The sequence below is a fragment of the Lontra canadensis genome, unplaced genomic scaffold, assembly GCF_010015895.1.
Source record: "Lontra canadensis isolate GAN:19392208 unplaced genomic scaffold, GSC_riverotter_1.0 scaffold37, whole genome shotgun sequence".
Classification (NCBI taxonomy): Eukaryota; Metazoa; Chordata; class Mammalia; order Carnivora; family Mustelidae; genus Lontra; species Lontra canadensis.
In genome coordinates, this window is record NW_022631031.1 from 5,692,993 (window position 1) to 5,714,718 (window position 21,726).

At 38.2% G+C, this 21,726-nt stretch overlaps 1 protein-coding gene across 1 annotated transcript in view; it reads right to left on the reverse strand.

Annotated features, from left to right (window-relative positions):
- The window catches only part of RALYL (RALY RNA binding protein like), a 680,011-nt gene that overhangs the window by 12,930 nt on the left and 645,355 nt on the right, over positions 1-21,726 (reverse strand). Inside the window, 1 exon segment of the mRNA XM_032869110.1 lies at positions 20,542-20,714. Coding sequence (XP_032725001.1) covers positions 20,542-20,714 — 173 coding nt within the window.

The following is a 21,726-nucleotide window of genomic DNA, read 5'->3' on the forward strand; positions in this document are numbered from 1 at the left end:
CTGCCTTTGGCTCAGGTCATGATCCCAGAGTCCTCCTCTCTGCCTGCCTCTCTGCCTACTTGTGATTTCTGTCTGTCCAATAAATAAATAAATACAATCTTAAAAAAAAAAGAATTTATGTATCTAATTTCATGTAACATTGTGCTTCATGTTTGATTGCAATTTCAAGTGTTACCAAAAATGTTCTCTTGATCCAAAGCACCATGTTCAAGCATGTGCTAAGGGAGCATATTATGTTATGTGGCCTGCATGCCTTCCTACCTCAACATCATTTCCTAGTGTGCACATGCTTTTCTGTACCTTATTTTGTTATCAAAGCCTAGCTAGCTATTGGCTGAAACAACAACAACAACAACAACAAAACCTCTGGGTGTCTGATTCTCTGGTTAAAATGGGAGGCTAATAACTATGAATTAGTTGTTAAAAAGAACACCAAACTGAAACTTTCTCCTTAATATACCTGGTTTCTTTCAATAGTTTTGTCATTGTTTTTTTCTCAACAATCAGATTTTTATGCTTGACTTACTTGGCTAAGTATTAACATGTACTGAAGGCTTACTACACACCAAGCACTCTTTGGAGTACTTTAAATGTTTTATCCCATTTCTTATTCACACCAACACCATGAGGAAAGTGCCATTATTATTATTCTCATTTTACAGATAAGAAAACTGAGGCACAGAGAAGTAAGTCACTTGCTCAAGTCACATAGTTTTCCATATAAGGCTGATACTAACCCAGCGCTTTATCTATACTGGCTTTACTCCTTAGCGCTGTGTTATATAAATATCTTCTACTTTGTTTAAGGCAATTTAGATCATGCTTAAGTTTTCAACATCATTTTTTATGGAATAGTTATACCGTTATATTTTAGCAGCTAATGCTTAACTTCTTTGTGCTATACACAGAATATTTATGAAAAATTAATCATATATTAATTAGTCGTATATTAATCAATATTTCTGGGTAATTTTTTCTCATTCCCTTTGGACATAGTCTATGATATTAGCTAAGAACGTTGAACTCTTGCCTTGTGTCTGCCGAAAATAACAGTGACAGTAACAGGCCTCTGAAGAAAATATTTATCCTACTATCCCAGGAGCAAGAGGGATAAGAGGCCAGCAGCTTCTTTGTCAACAATCTATTCTATAAAACCAAATGTGTATAAAATATGCATGTCTGTGTCCTTTTCGTTTTACCATAAACTTTCCCTATGAAAAATGAGACAGTCTGAGTAGGCAATGTCCTATTTGGATGGACATCATTTGGATTTTTTAAAAGCACATGGCAGACAGCAACAAAGTGAGGGCTTTCCAGGTGCCAGCGGTGGGTAGGGACCCAGAGGGCTACCTTCCTCTTGAGAGTCTCAGGGATCTGGAAATACAGCACATGAGAATGTTTTCATTTTGATCAATTCTGAGGTATCTAATTCTGTAAAGTTCAGAGTACTTTGCCAATGTAATCTCACAAGTCAGTTTGTATGTGGAGTTTCTGCCAACTTCAAGCAGAAAATTGTGCAAAGCATAGGACTGTGGGAGGGTGACAGCCAATCAGGATGTCATCAGAGTTATTTCATCAAGCATGAGGAGCAGGTCAACAAGAATGAGCTCCGTGTTCCCAGGGAGGTGCACAAAACTGCTAACGGCACCCAACATACTGTTAGGTGGGAAGACACATTAAAAACATTGACTCATAGAGTGAGAAAATTACCCTTCTCAGTGTTCTTCCAGTTTTCTGACTGCATTAAAGAGAAAGTTTCTGCTGGTGCTAATTCTGACATTTCTTTAGTACTGTCTTTTTTTGAACAAGAGAGAGATAGAGATAGAGGTAGGTACAAAGACTGAGAGATTGATTGTGAGAAGAAGGAGTACAAGGTTTTTTGTCATATGAAAGTACTAAGCTAAATTTAAAAAGAAATGTTTTGTCTTTTCATGCTATTTACCTTAAAATACCTCCTCTTTATGGAAAAGGATACTTGGTTTTTCATTTTTTGGAATGAACTGAAGTTTAGTTTTAAGGATACATTTACTTTAAGTAAAAAAAAAGTCAACTTAATTTTTAAAAGTAAGTTAAAAATACTACCTGTGGTGTATAGATATGGCAAAAATCACAAGGGCAAAACAAATTAAAATTAATGAAGTTTGTAAGCATTAATATGTGAAAATATCTAAGAGCACTAGAATCTTATAGGTCCTGGTTGAATCTTGACTCTGCCTTTTATTATCAGTATGATCTTGAGGAAGTTACTTAGCCTTTCTAAAATTAGTTATTTCTAAAATATCTATCCTTTAAGTTATTTTAGGCAATAAAGGAAATTATGTATACAAAAAACTCAGTGTTTTTCCTGGATCGTAGTGAAAACGAAAGAAAAAAAAGTACTGTTTTCCCCCACCCCCTTTTATTTTTTTGGCTTGGAACGAGATAAAAATCTCCGTCACTCCTGTGTGTGTTATGTGTATATGTGTACACGGTATATCCTACTTTCTCAGCTTTTCTGCTTTTTAAAAATAAGCTATTTTTCCACATTTTTGAGACAACTAAGGCCCAGACTGATTTCACAACTTGTTTCATTCACATAGATTTAAATGGCAGGGGTAGATGTTACTTCCAGTAGACCAGTAGACCACAGGCTAGCAAAGTTTGCTTTTAGAAGCTGTTACTGAACATTACTAAAATGTATTCCTAAAAATGTGGCCAGATAGGAAATATTAAATATGCATAAGGTATCCAGAATTCTTATCAGGTTCCAGTTGATAAGCATTCTTAATCGGGTTTCCAAAGGGCTGTACTTGGATTGCATCTCAGGCTGCCCCGGAGCTTGTGATTTTTCCATGTTCGGAACCATTCTAAAGAAAGTAAAGGTTTGTAAGGGAAAGCTGGAAGTAGAGTCGGGCTGATGGTGTGGCTTGGTTCACACCTGTGAAAATTTTCATGTGTGGGGAAACAGCCAGCTAGAGTCCCGCACTGCTTGGCTGATAAAAGTGCCCAGTGCTGTCAGGTGAACTAGAAGCTGCCCCTTTGCAGCTCGAATACTGCCTGGCTTAAAACCTCCATGTGTTGCCTGAAATGCATTATTTAAGCAATTAACGTCTAGAATGTCGGGTAGGAATTGTAAAAGGTCAGCACCATTTAAACGATTAATCACTTTTCCACTGTGATCCTGTCTGTTGAGCTATGAATAAAATTGGAAAAAAAAAAGTGCCACTTTTTCCTTTCTTTCAATTTCTGATTTAATGAAGTGCTTTCATACCTTTTCCCATTTCTTCTCTCACAGATTATTAGAGTCAGTGTAGCTTGAGTAGGTATAACATTAGTTCCATCAGAACTACTGCTATTAATGACTTTCTTAGTTTGCTCAAGTACAAGTTTCTTGCACTGGTATTTTTCAGATGAATGTGGTCTTTTATCTATTCATTTATTTTTATTCTGAGGAGTTTTTAAAGTTCATTATGCTCAATAACTTTAAAACTAGGAAAAAAAAAATCAGTAAAGTCCTAAGCATATAGCACACTTGGTACTGGATGAACTGTATTTGGAGCACCAAAAAACCCCTGAAACTTTAAAAAAAAATTGCTAGTTATTTGGCAGATGAAATGCTCAGGTCACTAAGTTCAACAACCTCTGGAGAAGGCAATGAGAGGTGAGTAGCTATAACTAACTAACCCTTCGCCAGAAACTCGATGAATCGATCCAGTAAATATAATGTTGGAAAATCAACTCCTGTAATTTGAATATACTTTTAAGACTTTAGATTAATGAATTGACTGATGTATCTAAGAAATAGATTCTGATATTTTCATATAGAATATTGATTATGCTTAACATTTTAGTTTTAGAATAAAGAAACATATAGCTAAGGCTTCCAATGTGTTTATAGATTCAACATTAGGAAAATAGGAAGTATTACTAACATGAAGATCTGGGAAGAATAAAATGATGAAATTTTAAAAGAAGTAAGTATTCATATAATGTTAGTGCCAGAAAATTCAAGGAAAATGTCACTATTGTGTCAGGAATCCAACATTCATTATTTAATAGGATGAATGGGATTACTTCTATGTGTACTCTTTGAATATAAAGATAGTTAGGCAAGGTTGAAGACACTAATTTTCACCCAGTTGAACAAATGTGGTGAACACATTCCCCTGAAGTGTTTGTGCTTCTGTGTGTGGAGTCTTCACTGACACACAATTGTCTGTAAAACAGGAAAGAGTGACAAGGCACCAGAGAATTGAACAGAATATGTGTCTAATACGCCATGGTGCACAAAGGCAGCATTAGAAACCAGGGAGGGAATATAGACAGAGTGTGGCTTAAATTTTATGACTCGAAATGATATTACCATGGTTACACTGCCATTTTTTATAATGCCCTTTTAACCAGTGCAATTTGTAGAATCTTTATGTCTCTCCTTAAACAGGAGGTAATTCCAGTTAAAATGATTTTTTAAAAGTCAAATGAAGCAAATCTATACCTACTAGGCAATCAGTGAATTATTTCTTTCTCATGAGTGGCTTAGAGAAAAGTGGAAAGATTTTCAAACATCAGTAATAAGCTTTGCTAAGCATATTCCTAAGAAAAGTGTTCACATATTATAGAATTATTTTCTTATAGAAATAAAATTCTTTTGTTCTCTTATGCTTTACATTAATCGCTCAAATTATTTTCATTTCTTAAAAATACTTTTCAAATTTTAGTATTTCAAAATTTCACATATTATTTTAATACTTCAATACATATTGTTTCCTCAAAGCTAGTAATTTAGGAAACTCTGGTCAGCTAGTGGTGGTGAACAGATTTACCTCATACTTATATTCCTATTTACCCTTAATAGGCCCCTATTTAAAATAGCTAACGTATCTATTTTCTTCAGCAAATTCCAGACCTTTTAATTGGCAAATTCAATTTTAAGCAACAATGAAGGGGTGCTTAACAACAAGCAACTGCATAACAGTGAATTAATACTTTAGTCATTGTATTAGTTTCATGGATTATGTGAAGATTAAAGAATATGTTTTAGGATATAAATCTTTAACTAGAATGTAAGCTGCATCTGTGAATGAGTCACCTTCCACCCCCAAAAGAGGCCATTTTCTTCCTTTCCTTTCTTTTCCTTTCTCTCTCTCTCTTTCTTTCTTTCTTTCTCTTTCCCTCCCTCCCTCTCTCCCTCCCTTCCTTCCTTCCCTCCTTTCTTCCTTTCTTCCTCTCTTCCTTCCTTCCTTTCTCTCTTTCTTTCTTTCTTTTAGCAAGGGAAGGGGGAAGGGCAGAGGAAGAGGGAGAGAGAATCCCAAGTAGGTTCCACGGCCAGCATAGATCCTGACAGGGGCTCAGTCTCACAACCTCAAAATCATGACCTCAGCTGAAATCTAGAGATGGGCACTTAACAGACTGAGCCACCTAGGCACCCCTAAAAGAGGCATTTTCTTTCTTATTCACTGACTTTTACTAGTACTTAGAATGGTGTCTGAACATAATAATCACTTATAATTATAATCATAATAATCATAAATAAGTATTTGCTGGCTGTCTGAATAAAAATGGCATGAATGGAAAAACACGTATCTAGTTAAATTGTTTCTATTGCATAAAACTCTTAACATCACTAGGACTCTATTTCCAATCATTTGTGCCCTTTGGAATTCTGAAATAATTTATAGGAATAGAAATATTTGTTTGCCTTTCAGAATCTTAGAATGGTTTATTGATTGAATGTTGTGTGGCTAGACAATATCAGAACTATGGTGTGGGGTTTTATCCATCTGGCACAAAAATAGGCTGAGCAAGCCACATATATACATGGATTATTTTAAAAACCATGTGTTACTGGTATCGGTATGTAGCATCTTACTCACCCTTAATGGAAAAATGGGAGTTACCTTGTAGGCAGTCCGAATATGACACATCTACTCCAAAGAACTTCCTATGTGTGTGTATGTGTGTTTGATCACTTGGATGGGAATCCTTGCCCATAGATTATCTAGTCTCTGGGTTCAGATCAGTGTGAGGAGACCAAGATCCCATTGGTGAGGGTTAGGAGATGGGGGTTGAGTGAGATCTAAAGATTAAAACACAAAGATCTAGAATTTGCCAAGTGTGATTATGTATGGTTAAGTATATGATAGACAAATTCTCCTTCCTAAATGAGATCATTATGTACCCTCTTTTATATCTTGACTAGTTCCTTTTGGGGCCTACTTAGCCAGAGTGATTCCACCTCGGTTAAACAGCCATTTTGTTGTTTATGTAGTAAAACTTAAACTGACCCTTCCCCCCATCTCCCAGGGGAACTTACTTAAAAGCAAGTCTGGGAAACTAGTAAAATATGATCAAACAGTCCCTGATAACAGAGCCCAAATACAAGGACGGGTCAGGTCAGGTGGAGACATCCAATCAGTAAAGCACACATACTATCTCCCTAACCACCAAAGAATGTAAACCCCGCCTTTTGGGCACCAAACTAGGGCGCCAATTCTGACCAGAGTGATAAGCTAGTTCAAACAGCTACTATAGGGTAGATTGTAATTAAATTGGCCACCCATGTGTGACCTAGCATGATTATGCAACTTTCTCTGCGTATTACAATCTCATTGGCCAGGCTCAACCACATGGCCTTTGCTCTATTAAAGCTAGTCTGTGAGGCTGGGGGTCGTCACTCTCTCTGTATGAGACGGCCCCGGCCGGTCGGTTTGATTCTCGGTGCTGGCGCGAAATAAAGCTTTGCTTGACCTTTGCTTTTTATCAGTCTCACTCCTTTGATCACGGAACCCATCACTTTCTTCTTAGTATCCCCATAGAAATGTAAATAATTTCTCCAAATTTGAAATCACTGTAACTTTTCCCAGATTTCAAAATGGTTCTATTAGCCTACAAACGCCTATACTTCAGTTCAACAGAGATGATCTCAAAAGAGTATGTTGATACATGCTAATAAAATATGGTGGAATTTTAAGACAATGAAAGTTGAAAGGGACATGTATAAACACTGTAATGAAATCATGTAACTGTTTTACTTTCAGAGTTATTAAAATTTCCTACAACTGGCACTTCCATTAAATTTTGTTACTTAAGGGAAGAGATTGAGTTTGCCATACACATATACTTACAGTAGTGATTTTTATAAACATGATCGTATTTAATCCTTTCAGTAACCTGCAAAAACTTCCTTTAACAGATGTGGAAGTAAGCCTCAGAGAGTCAGTGATTTGCCCAAGGTCCTGTAGTTATTAAAAGGCTTGCCCATATGAATCTGAAACCCAAATAACCTTTCTGAATTGTTAAACTTACATCTGGCTCTTTGTAAGGGTAAATGAAAACACTTTTCTCCATTAAAAAAAGGCGAAGAGTCCAATTTCCTCTTGCCTTTTTTTCTTAGAGTGTCTTTTTGGAGGTCTAGTGAATCTGGGTGTTTCCCCTAACCTTTGATATAAAGATAAATCCCATGAGGAGAAAATCCCCTTCTCCAATGTTCACAGTGTAGCATAACTTCAAGATCACAGGCCAGATAACTTCTAGGTATATGATAATGTTGAATTTTACCCGAGCCCTGTAATCCTGAAAAACAGTGAAGGTTAACAACAACCCTCTTCCCTGTCCCCTCATTCCACATTTTGTGTTTTGGTAAATGGCTTACCAAAAAGAACCATCCTTCCCCATTTGACTTCGATAAGATTTAGTGATGCCTGCTTGTTTACCTAGACGCAGACCTCCAAATTCCCATTCTTGGTCTCATACATGATTAGCTGAACAGTTCTACCTGTGATGATCAAGGAGAATAAAATGCCTGTTAACTAAACTTTGGTTAAGTTCCTCTTCTTCCAGGATGGAACTCTGGTCCACTATCGGCCTGAGCCAAAATACAACTACTCTGGAAGGGCCCCTCTGGGAAAATAGATTGGCTCCAGAACACTACTAAAACATTACCTGTTCTGTTGTTTAATTTGCCACCCTTTCACCCCATTTCCCCACATTCAGTTAGCTCCAGCTTTGTTTGCTCCTCTCCATAAAAGGAAAACCCTTTTAGTTTAGCTCGTGAGATGCTTACAAAGCTTATGGTCACAGCTCTATTGCAACAAGCCCATCCTCCCTTGCAATAAACCTCCCAAATAAAACATCTGCTTACTAAATTTATATTTGTTTTGAATTTGACATGTGTAAAAGGATAGCTCTGGATTCGGCTCTGAGAACTCTTTAGAGCTGTACAGAAGATTGTCACGAGGTTCAGCTTCTTGTCTCTTGGAGAGATAAATATTCTGCTTTGCTGCATAAAATGCAGGAGATCTTGTCCTAATGACCAAGATGGCCTTAACATTCTCCCTCCCTTGACCAAACTTTAAGCGGGGTTTTTTTCCTGTCTGAAGGACCCTGACTTCCATTTTTTTAGAGCATTTACTTCAGAGAATTTGTATTTGCAAATTCTTTCTGCCCCTTTGAGATGTAAATCTCCTCCCAGCTTCTTGTCAGTTTCACCATTTAGTTATTTCTTCTCTAGGATCTCCACACCTTCTTTGAGAGGGTAGGAGCCTAATTTAGATATGTGACAATTAGCTAACATAGATGGCCTAAGCACTTTGATCAACCTCCTTGCTAATGTCTTCTAGCACTTTTCCACCAACTCACCCCAGGAATAAAAACTGCTTTTTGTTTCAGCAGAGTTGAGGTCAGTCTTTTTCTTCCATTGCAATCATCTCAAATAAGGTCTTCCTTACCTGTTGAATTCTAGCCAGTGCAGTTTTTTGCAGTTTTTCTTTGGCACTAACATTGTGGTCACTTTAGTGCTAGCTTTACATGCAAGTAAATCTGTGAATATTGACTCAAGAATTACATTTCCTATTCTGTACTGGAAGGGAAGGATTGTTTTATTTCTCCATCAACTTTCATCACTAGCCTTTAATACTTTTGGATTGCTCTATTTTCCTCAGGAACATTACAGCATTTCTAGAAAAGCACTCCTTTGTTTTTGTAAATTTAAGGCTTATTTTTGGACTGCCTCTCATTTCTAAGTCTTCAGAAGCTTTGTATTATTCTCTTCCTTTTTTTGTTTCCCTCTGTATAGAAACTGTGGGTTGGTGAAAATACTTTATTTTGTTTGGGTCTATACTCTAGATTTATTATTCTACCTTTTAACATCATTACAGGCAGTTTAAAATTACATGTCTTCCACACTACTTCTCACATCTCAGAAGCCCTTACCTGTAAAGCCCATTTGCTAATAACCACATAGCTGTCCTAGTTGGAGTTGGAACCATAGCCTCTACATACCTACCTGGGGAAACTTTAGTTTTGAATTCTCTGAAGTTTATTTTCTTATAAACTTGTGACTTTCACCTTTTTGTGGGCTTAAAAATTGCAGACTAGGAGTGAGAGAGAGGCTTATTTCTTGGTTTGTTTTATAACTTGGTGTCCTAGCTTTGCTAATGAAATTCAGGTTACTTCAAATTTGCATTTTTATCACTCACGGGAGGTATTAATACAGAACCACCGAAAACCAACACAACAGAGTCAATACTGCTGTGTTGACTTTGATTTGTTGGTTTTAAGCCTCCTTCTGTTGTTCCTCCTCAGTTCTTTAAGATGCACGGAATGCTGCCTGAATGACCTACTGACTAAGTTATAATGAAAACTGTTTGCTTCTCTGCTTTATATAATAACCCTCTAAATCACAAAGGGCACGCATACACAAGTAGTATTTAGAACACAATCTGATTAGAATACACAATAAAATGTGCTTAAAAACAGGAAGGGGCTTCTAGTTTGAGGGAATCTGAAGACCTTTTCTTCTCTTTCTTTATTAACTATTCATTAACATTAACATGTGCTAAGCACCATACTAAGGAAAACTACAAAATAAAATAAGCCCCGAGAAATTCACAAACCAATAAGCCAGAAAGAAGGGAAATCACTAATTACAATATAGTAAGTTAAGTATGACGAGATATGTATAGGGTGTGGTCAAGAACAAAGCAAACCTAAATGTGTCCGAGATAGTTTGGGGGCTTTCTTCAGGGATGGGTGTGCATGACATGAGACAAAGGTCTTGAAGACACAGGATGTGTTGGTCAGCCAGACAAAAAAGGAGGAAGGTTATTCAAGTTAGAAGGGACAGCATATGCATATAGCATGATATATGTGTCAAGGACCATGGAGTAATCCAACACCGGTCTATCTACCCACCTCACCCACCCCTCTATTTCCCACCATATGCTGGATACTGTGCTATGTGTGAGGGATCCAAAACCTAAAATCATCCAGCCTTCAAGAGCCTTTTAGTCCAGTTGGAGAAAGGGACATTTTTAAAAAATAAGAGCAACAATGAAGTGAGTGTTCCCCTAGCAGTCTGTCTGAGCTATGGAGGACACACTTTACTCCACCTGACATTATCAGGAAGGTTTCTAGAGGGTGTCATATTAGAGCCTAGTAATGAAATAAAAGTGGATGTTCATCAGTATGAGGAACAGAATGACATTCCAGGACACTTAATCCTTTCCTTCTCCCTGCAGGCAACCTCTGTTCATTTAAATGCAATTATGAGGTACTGCACTCTTTTGTACAAAGCATTTTTCACTCAACGTAACTTTTTTAAAGATTTTTCTGCATTATTGTGTGTTTCAGTAGCTTGTTCCCTTTTCTTGCTGAATAGTGCTGGATGTATGACTATATAATCACACTTCATATATCCATTCTTTGATTGATGGATCCATTCTAGTTTTTGGATATTCTGGGTAAAGCTGCTAAAACATTCTTACCCACGTTCTGTCTAGACATATATTTTCATTTCTTCTGAATGCTTAGGAGTTGAATTGCTGGCTCATTATGTCTAGTTTTATAAGAAATTGCCAGATATTTCTAAATGGTTATTACACTGTATCTTCCTACCAACTATGTTGGAGAGTTTGAGTGCTCCACATCTTTGCCAACATTTGGCTCCATCAGTCCGCTTGGCCATTCTGGGGCAAGTGCAGTGTTACCTTTTTGTTTTCCTGAAGATTGATGATTTTGAGTGAGTTTTCATGTGCTTACTTCTTCTTTGGTGAAGTATCTATTTGCCGCTCCTTCTTCAAGTACCATGTGCTTTTACCTCATGGCTTCTCAACTCTGCTTACCCATTAAAACATCTTAGGACTTCTGCTTTGGCTCCACCCCCACTCTGATTTAACTGTTACAGATTGGAGCCCCTGTCATTGGTATTGATTAAAAAAAAAAAAAAAAAAGCATTCTCATGATTCTATGTGCTTTCAGGTTTGAAAACCTTACTGCTGTGGTCCAGTGGTTCTCAACTTGCGTAGGTATCAGAATCACCTGAAGGACTTGCTAAAAAACACCGATTGCTGAGATCCACCTTCAGAGTTTCTGATTCGGTGAGTCTAGGTTAGAGCCTGAGAATTTGTCTTTCCAACAAGTTTCCAAATGATGTGATGCTGCTGGTCCTGGGACCACCATTTGAGAATCACTGCTTTAGCCAAACGAACCAACCAACTTCTCAATAGACACCAAATTCTTTCAAGCTCTCCTTCTTGGATATTCTCTTCTCTCTGTTGAGGTCCCATCTAACTCTTTATGTTCCTGGCATATGCTTTTTCATTCTCCAAAAACCCACCCGAGTGTCCCAACCTTCATGAAGTCTGCTCAGATTCATTTGCTCTGTCATTTCTCTGCCACACTCTATTGCCATGATTCCTGTGGTAATGGTACTTATCGCACTGTTTGGTTAATATCTGTTTATTTGTTCTTACTGCAGCTCTTTCCGCTTCCACACAGTGAGAGTGCTATAAAAGCAGAAACCCCTATGCCTTGTTCTTGGAATCTTTAGCAACTAACAATATCTGGCACATTACTTAGTTTCCACTATTTTATTTAAAAATTCTTTTGATTGTTGTTTTAATGACTGAGTGGCTAGATGACTAATAGAACATGTAATATAGAAATCTTCTCACATACTCCAATTCTTTAAAACTACAATTGACCACCTGTTATTAAGTTGGCAGCTGGATCATAGGAGCCAGAGAGCAAATCTACAACAACTAAAAATAAAAGCCACATATCATCATAGTCTACAGTTAGCATTATCGTTGTTTTTTTTTTGAATAAAAGAAAAAGCATAAAAGGGGACTTGAAAAGAATTCTTTTGAATTGAATAAGCCAGCAAATATAAAATCAAAGAAAAGTTTAACAAGATGAAAGCAAAGTATGATTTTTCTGAGAGTATTACATTTGTTTCCTGAAGGCTTTCTTATCAAATAAGAAGTGCTTTTTAAAAAAATCAAATCTCCAGAGAGTTCAAAAAAAAAAAAAAGTTCCATATGAGGATTGTGTTGCCAGGTTTTATTGAAAGATTCGCTTGCAAACTGAGATGGTAATGATAATGGCAAGAATAACAATTTCCTTGCCCGCATTTTGCGGGTGACTTTAAGCACTGTTCATGAGTACTCATTTAACCTTTATAAGAGCCCTAGAAGGTAGGTATGATTATTCCAATTTCACAGATGACAAAACAGAGGCTGAAGGAAGTTAAGTAATTTGTTCAAGGCCAGTATTCAAACCCATTTTGGTTGCCAGATGAATTACGGGATGCCCGATGAATTTGATTAACAGAAGGCTTTTGTTTTGCTTTGTTTTGTTACAAATATGCCGCCCGTAATATTTGGGACATGATTATATTAGAAAATTATGCATTTTTTATTTGAAAATTCAAATTTAAATGGTTGTCCTGTATTTTTATTGGCTAAATCTGAAAACCCTACTTTTATCTCACTCCAAAAAAATTGGCATCAGACGACCAGGTCGCATTGCCTCCTAATTCTTCTATAAAGGCAATCCCCAATTCACTGACATGGGCCGAACTGCAAACAGTAAGCACGGCCTCAAGGCCCTTTCTGATCTGGACCTTCCTGTTCTTCCATCCAGGGGCATCACAAGCGCCGAGGTTGTGAGGCAGGAGCTGAAGGCTGTAGGCCTGGAGGCCCGGGTGGCGGCTGCGGAGCGAGTAGGCCAGAATTTGGAGCGGGATCCGAGGCTGCCTGATGCGGGGCTTTGGCGATCACCATGAGACGCGTGTTTCCACTCTGAGTGAGGTGGGCGGCTCCTGAGGAGTTCCAAACAGAGTGACATGACCTGGCTTCCGGTTTAACGGGAGCAAACTGGCTGCTGCTTGGAAAACCATGTGCAGAAACAGGGATGCATTGCAATTACTCAGAGGGCAACGCAAGTGGCTGCTTTTCTCCATGATGCACTTCCCGTTGGCGGGTTCAGGCTTCCAGCAGCGTTATGCCGGGCTCTGGGTGTCAACTTCCGACTGGGAGCTGAGGAAAGGGGCATCTCTGTCCCAGCTTTAAGGTGGAACCTGGTGCTGTTTCATACGGGGACCTGAAGGGACGCTGCTCCAGGGGCATCTTGCGGGAGTTGCGTCTTTGGGGGCAGGTGAGACAGCGCTGTGGGCAGAGAGCAATGTTCTCTCACAAGGCGGGAAAACAAAGGCTGTGGCGAGACTGCACCCCCGGCCGGGGGCGGGGGGGCGGGAGTAACTGGTGTACGACGGATAGGCAACAGGAGCACGCGATCGGACATGTTCTGGAGCCTAAATGAGACACTTCCTGGGATCCCCAGAAGCAATCGGGAGAGACTTGGGGGTGGGGCTGACAAGGTACTCCAACTGTGCAGGGGTCCAAATGAGGCTGGAAGACTTCTGTGATTAATCTACCTGTGACCTAATTTATAGCACACCTGGGTGGGCCTGGAAACATGAGGGTTAGCAAAATTAAATAAAAGAAGTTAAAAGGGACAAGAAACGACAAAAGGAGATACAAAAACATATGGTGCCACACACACAAAAAAACCCAATAAATTTGTAACTCCCTTGTGCCAGGCATGCACTCTTTGGACATTACCTCATTTAGTGTTCACAACAATCCTCGCCCAGGCATAGATTATTACCAAGCCCCTTTTACAGATGAAAAAAGTTGAGGCCAGTGAGGACACAGGTAAGCAACTTGTACAAAGTCATGGAGATTTGAACTATTTCTGTCAAACTATAGGCAGAGTTCGTGGGTTTTTATTTTATTTTTATTTTTGGTTGTTTTGTTTTTTTAAGTAATCTCTATGCCTAACGTGGGACTCCCACTCACAACCCGGAGATCAAGAGTCGATGTTCTAGAGTCAGCCAGGCACCTAGAGTTTGTGTTTTGAAAAACAGCTAAGCTAGCAAGCCTCCTGGGGAAAAAATGAGTTAAGCATATCTTAATGAGCTAGGCATAGTTCCATAGCTAAAATAAATATGACTGAAATCAAGAGAGATGCCAAGAAGAGCAAATCTGAAAATCACCAGGAGGAACACTTACTACAGAGTGACCAGAGCTCCTGAGGAGGCAGGATTCCAGGGTGGAGAGCTGGACTAGAGACGTCCACCTGTCACACACTTTGCCTCCATCAGGTGCTCAGACGTCTCCCATTTCTGTTGAGAAGAGCTGGCCAGTGAGCCGCAGGGACCTTGGCCATCCATTCCTCAGCAACAGCCCACCCAGGCCAGGCCATTTGCCACACACAGGCACCATGACTGCTCACCATATCCCCGGAATCCTCAAGTTATGGATTCTAGATGAAGGTCTCTGAGTGTGGCATGGAAATACAGGCCCAAATCAAACAGGTTAAGTAACCACTTTCTTGCTTCCTTGGGATGCATACCTCTGACTAATTCAGCTGACACTACCTTTGGGAGTGTGTCTCCCAAGTTCTTGTTTGTTCCCCAAATGATGAAAATGAAGAGATAGACGCATGGTTGATAAAGGGGAGCATCCAGGTAAAGGATTTTGTGAGGAAAAAACCAAAAAGTTTCAAAAAGAAGGTGACATTTCAGTCGTGGTCATAAAGACCCAAATTAGCAATCAGAATGCTTTAGTATTTCCGATCTTCAGTGGCATAGCAGAATGCTTGCTTAGAGGCCTCGTCAACTACCGTGTTCAATTCATGGTCCAGACCTTTCCCAATGTGCACAGAAATTCATTATCTTATAAGCCCAGGTGACTTGCTTAGTTGAATGTTTTGTTAAATGTTGGAAGTTATATTACAACGTAGTACTCAGCTTGCATGCCTAAGTATTATACAATCTAGCTAGGTGATTCTACTGTGGATGCTTACTAGATTTACCTGATCTGATTGTATGTAGTCAGCAAAAGCAAAAGTAATTACAAGCAGAATTTGAAAGAGCTCAAATTCTTTATAATTCATTTAAATGTTTGGTTTGTCTATAGTTTCCTTTGTGAATTGATGGTATAGCTCTGCCATTTCAAACCTCAGCCTGATAAAAGTACAGATTTCTGGGCTCTTTCCCTGATCATCTATATCAGCATTTTCAACAGGCACCTTAGGTATTTGGATGTAAGTCAACCAAGAACTTTGCTTTGGGAAACAATGAATAGCCTCTCTAGGGCCCTTTAACATATCTGACAGCTTTCTAATGTCCTAGAGTATACACAGAAGCCTTTTCTCCTACACCTGGTAGAGTTCATTTGCCCTTTTGATTTAGCAGTGTACTAACCACTTACTTTTCTATAATATTTTCCATTATGCCATAGACTGGTTTTATTTTGGATCATGTTACTTTATATAAAAGGTGCTAACAACTTTGGTGGATATGAAAAAAATAAAAGAGCCTGAAATGTATAAATGTCTTGTGAAGTTTCCAGTCATTATATAAGAAAAGATTTGTCTATCATCTCTCTATCCATCCATCCATCTGTCCACCAACCCATCTACCTACCTATCACATGAAGTATTTAATGTATTTTGGACATTAAATATATTTTCTATAAAATGATCTGGGAACAACAAAAGCTGATTTGAATATTCTTTTCTCAACCTTAGCACATACTGTCACTTTAATTTGCCATCCTTTAAGATAAAGTTCCAATCTTACTTCTGCCAGGAGCCTTTCTGGACCATCCTAGCTGTGTGTGATTCCCTGTTTGTAAACTATATCTTCATATGGTTCTTAACATAACATACTGCCCTTTTTTTTTTTTTTTAATCCGTAGCCTTTATCCTCAGTCAGTTGATATCCTTCTTGAGGGAAAACATGGGATTTTCCTTCTTTATTTCCATAGCAAAAACCTCAGTGCCATTCATTAGTGTTCAATCAATAAATATTTGGAAATGGATTTATTTAGAAGCAGGAGTAGGGTAGTGGTATGCTAGTGTATGTATAGAGCATGAATACAGAGTTCAATTTTAAATACATTCAAGTCTTATTCTCCATACATTAGTGAAATATGTAGGCGTAGATGATTGTAGAATCACAGATTTTTAGCTTTGGCTGGCTGCTTATAAATTATCAAGTATACGTCTATTATTTTTTACATGAGGAAATTAATATTCTATAGGGCACTAAGCTACCTGAAAAAAGGAATCATTTACTTCAACATTTCATTTCATACATAAAACAATAGTTTTAGTTATCTTTGCATTTTTGGTAACACCTGGTTCACACAGAATAGGCACCCAAATGTCAGCTGAATGGATTGTTTCACGGAAATCAATTTCACTAACTGGATATTTAGAACTAGACAATGAAAGGACAGCTCGTGCCTTCAGCTTCTCACATGCTCCACAGGGGTACCACCACCTACAACTGACCCATTAGCTCATTTGGCTGGATCTCCCTTGCTTCAGATACAATTCTTGTTTCCTGTTCATTCCAGATTTTCTTTGAGCACCTGCCTGAGCATGTGTCCTAGCTTTTCTTTCTGACTCCTACTGCATGTGTTAAAAACCTAATTATATTATATTCTTGCTGAATCTGTAACCATATCTGCCTTTTTAAAAGGGAACATTTATGCTTTTACTTCTCTTTTCAGGAACCATAGATGATCTGGTTCATGTGGTCTGGATGTTGGGGCCGATTCCACGTTAAAGCCTGTTAAACCTCTAGGGCCTGCCTGGGCCTGCTTAGCCAGAGTGACTCCATGTTGCCTAGATAGCCATTTCATTGCCTAAATAGCCATTTTGTTGTTACCATGTTGCCTAGGTAGTCATTTTGTTGTTTAATAAATGCCTCAGCAGTTAGTGATATCGGTTCCGGGTAATCGTTGCTAAAACACACACCTAAAATAAGGCCAGACAGGTAAAAGACATCCAATCAGCCAAAGCCACATATGTAGAGGTCTGCGGTTGTGCCCTATAAAACTAGCCTGTAAGACCAAAGGGGGGTTGCTCTCTTCGGAGGTGGCCCTGGCCGGTCAGTCTGACTTCTAATCCTTGGCATAAAATAAGGCTTTGCATAACTTTCACTTTGTCTCAGGCTCATTCCTTTGATAATGGACCCAACACTGGAAAAGAGGAAACAGTGGACACCAGACAGAGGAATTTTCTCTTGGCCAGTCACTAGGAGGGACTGTTCAGTCTCTATTTTGATTGCTCATTCTCATTCATTGTTTTCCAAGTCTTTAAAAACAAAGTGAGATATTAGAGATAGGATTTAATTCTAAGCCCCCAGTTATAGTACAAGGGTTAAGGGAGAAAACCCAAGCATCTCCAGGCAGCCATAGTGCTAATCAGTTACTTTCTGTGTGTTCAGAGTGTAAACCAAATACCGTGGTTTGGATTTATTCCCTTGGCATGACCAACACTTGCTCCTTCAGATGTAAGGAACACAGACTCCTGGAACACAGACTCACTCGGAGTAAAGATCAAACAGAATGGATTTTAGAAACTTCTGATCTAACCTTACTACTTTTACAGATAAGAAAGCTGAGACTCAGAGAAGTCTCTATTTTCTCCTTGTCAGTCCCCTCCTGTGTTCCCATCTTCCCTGCTCAGGTTCAACTCCATGATTCATCTAGTTAGCCAGTCTTTACTAATGTCCTCAATGTTCTTTATTTGTTGTTTTTCTTTGCACTTATCTGACAGAAATCCAACTGAATGTATTGGCTTTCTCCGTGCTTCTACCAGGGCTGATACAAGCTAATGGAGAAAGCTGCACAGCTGGGCTGATTGATGCCTCTACACCAGTGTGTTTCTCAAAGTACGGTCCCCAGACAGGCAGTCCCAGATTCACTCAGCATACTGAATCAGAAACTCTAGGAATGAAATACAACAGTCTGTATTTTAACAAGTTCTCCAGGTAATCTTGATATACACTAAAGTTAAAAAAAAAAATACTGCTGCATTAAACCTTTGTCTTTAACCTCAATTGGCTATTAACACTAGCTGTCAATCTTTATTTGTTTTCTAAATTAGTGCCCCTCTATGTTTTACATACTAGCTTCTTTAAATCTCCATTCTCCTCCAATCTGTGGTCCTGTCTGTCTCTTCTCACTCTCCAGAGATCATCACCCTCTGACTTATACAGTTTGTGCTTGAACTCCCTTAAACCCCTGCCACCAAATCCTCAGACTTATTGCAGCTAGTTGCAGTGGAAAAATGTTCCTCTTCATGTTGAGGGCCAGACCCATATAACTGTGTTCTAGATTCCTTTCCCTGCAGCATCAGGAACTTTCTCCCTTTCTCTTCATGAAGTTCTCTCTCTCCACTGGCATTGTCAACACCGAACCTCATTACAATTTACATTCATACACTTGGGGATTTTTATTTTAAGTGCCATAGAAACTGCTGTAGGATTTTAAGCAAGGGAGTAACATTATCTGATGTGTAGTTTATGAAGAATTTTAATCTTTCTTGTGTGGAGAATGGATTGCATGAGCTGAACCAAGAAAATCAGTTTGTTGTAGTGGAGATGTAATTAGCTTTGGGTTATGATTTGGAAGTAGATTTAATGGGGGAGGGTGGAGAGAATCAAAGGTAATCCTAGTCTCCTTGGTTTTAACAACTATGTGGATAATGAAGTTGTTTATCAGAATGAAGACTGGGAAGGGATAAGATGACTGGAGGAAAACCAAGAATGTTTTGGTCATGTTGAGTTTCAGTGGTTTATTGGAGGACATCTGTGAAGAGATGGGCACCTAAATGTCTGAGTCTAGAATTCTAGGAAGAGATAAGGAATACCAATTTATATTTGGGAATCTTTGGCCTATAGATGACATTTAAAACTCTGTTATTTAATGAAGTCATCCTGGAAAAGAGTAGAAAGAGAAAGTAGGATATGGCAAAGCCCTGGGCTACTCTAATATTTGAAATGGGAGTATGGAGTGAAAGTTTCTAACACAGGAAAATGAGAATGAGCACTTGGTATCATAGGAGAATTTCTCAGAATTCCCCTAATTGGTTCTTAGCCAAATTTTGCTGAGAAGTAAATGAAAATAAGAACAGAGAGGTAACCATTGGAAATGGCAACACAGAGGACTGCATAGACCTTGGCAAAAGCACTCACAATAGAATGGTAAAAACAGAAGTCTGATTACAAAGGGTTGAGGAAATTAAGTTATTGAATGAAAGTTTGGCCTAAGGAAAATCTGAAAGGTCTGTTAATCTTTCATTCTATCCTGCTTAATAGATTTCTTGAAATCAAAGCCATTCTAAAAAGTGACTTAAGTCTTCAAGCTGATGCCAATTTCTGGAGAAATAAGGGTGGTTATTAAAGACTCTAAAGACTATTTGAAAAGTTTAAATGAAGGCCCCATGCAATTTAAACAGAACCGGAATGCCAAAAATCAATATATAGCTTCCAAAATGAAACTATTGATAGGGTGGTTACCACACCAAAACAACAACCACCATGACAAAATTCATTAAGTAATAATAGGTATTGTAACAAACTGGAATCTGAAATCACCTGGGATAAGTGAAGTTTAATATTAGTCCACAGATATTTGAGAGCTGGCCACACACACACATACACACATACACTCAAACTTGTCCTCTCATCATTTTTAGTAGTCAGTCCCTTTAAGATAGTATGTTTAATTTCATAGATGATAAAATATGAGAAATTGCATCCTCATCAGCGTATATTTACGAAGTCCTTGGTGTATGTATACAGGGAAGACCATCAGAAGTGAGCACTATGATTATAACAACATTGGGAAAATAAAACATACAAGGAATCAAGTCTGGGCTAAAACCCCAACTCATAAAAACTGGCTATCAAGCAGTACATGCACTAAAGATGGTGAACCAGCCATATATCAAGGGTCATCTTAGTCTTCAGACTACAGAAATAACTGTTGGCCATACAACTAGTAAAGATAATTATCATCACTGAATGACACTAATAAGAGAGGGAGCCATGTATTTTCCATTAGATGGTCATTTGTAGCCAGAATATTATATCCACGTACAGTTCACATGTAATTGCTCAAGTGCAAGATTCCTTTCATGATGGAGCAATTGGGAAAGAGAATCTTTCATTTCACTTTAACTATAGCTGATGTCATATATAATATTTCAACTGTCCATTCATTTACTCTTGTCATATTTTAAGTTTGCAGAAATGTATTGAGCACTTATTATGTGCAAAGCACTATACTGATGTTGTCTTGCATATATGTAGATAAGAATGAAATAAGCCCCAAATATTAAATCTTTATTTTAGAATGAATGAGTTGCTGACATGCTGGTGCTGTTACCAAAGGGTGTGAACACCAAATGTTTAGTTCCTACCAGCTCATGACCCCCATCTTCATCGAAGTCCTCCTCTATCCCATCAGTCATCTCTTCTCCATCCGCATCTGGCCCTCCTTCAGCAGGCTCCTCTGTAGAGTGATCTGCATTCTCTGACACACATTCCTCTTGGATCAGCTCTATACTCTCTTCCAATTGCTTCTTCTGAGCTTCTGGGGGGGGAGAAAGCAAATGACTACTACCTTGGGTTGCTCATGAGCCATTTGGATAAACCATGAAAAACAGTCTATGAAAGGGTAAATCTGTGTGAGGAAGATAAGGTATTATTATGTTCCACTTGAATTTATTCAGTCATGTAAATTATATACCTATACCTGTGTATATTTTCATTTAAGTAGATTTATTTTTTAAATGGAATTATCAAAAATTAGGAAGTCCAGATGGTACTAGTATATAAAGTAATAATGATTTACTTGAAGAGATGGATCTTCCTGGCTATATATATTCTTTTCTAATAGGGATATGCTCTCTGAGGAAAAAATACAGCAAAAATAAAGGACAAAAATCAAGTGAAACACAGAACTTGTTCACTCAAGGAAGGAAGATGAAGAAAGTTCATTGACAAGTTCAAATCTAAGTGAGAAAGACAAAAATGCACTGAGGAAAAAAAGTACAAAAGCATATGCATTGTCTTCCAGACAACTTGTCTATGTGAACAATACTCTGACATTTTAGAGTCTAAATTCCGTTGGCAGATGTGGTTATCTGCAGTGGTTAAGAACAAAATTCTGGCATTAGATTTACCAGCTTTGTGATGCAAAGCCAAAATGGTTAACCCTCCTTGTGCCTCAATTTTCTCATCTGTACAATTAGGATAACTATTTCTTAACTTCCAGGGTTTGGAATAGAAATCAATGAGTTTAGTAGAGTTATTTGCAAATAATAAGTGCTCAACAAATGAAGCTACATTCTACATTAATAGAATACCCTCTAATTACAAGGGTGTGTACATTCCATTTACAGAAATTCGCCCAGATGGGAATTATAGTGACAACATAATAATTATCTCCCCTAGTGGAGATAATGGTTTTCATTTCCTATAAAAATATCAAGAAAGGATTGGGTATTGAATAAACAAGATCATTTAATGTACCTCATTCTCTAACTTATTCCTGTGTGTACATGGTTATCTCAAAAGCTGTGTGGTTTTATCTCATTTTAATT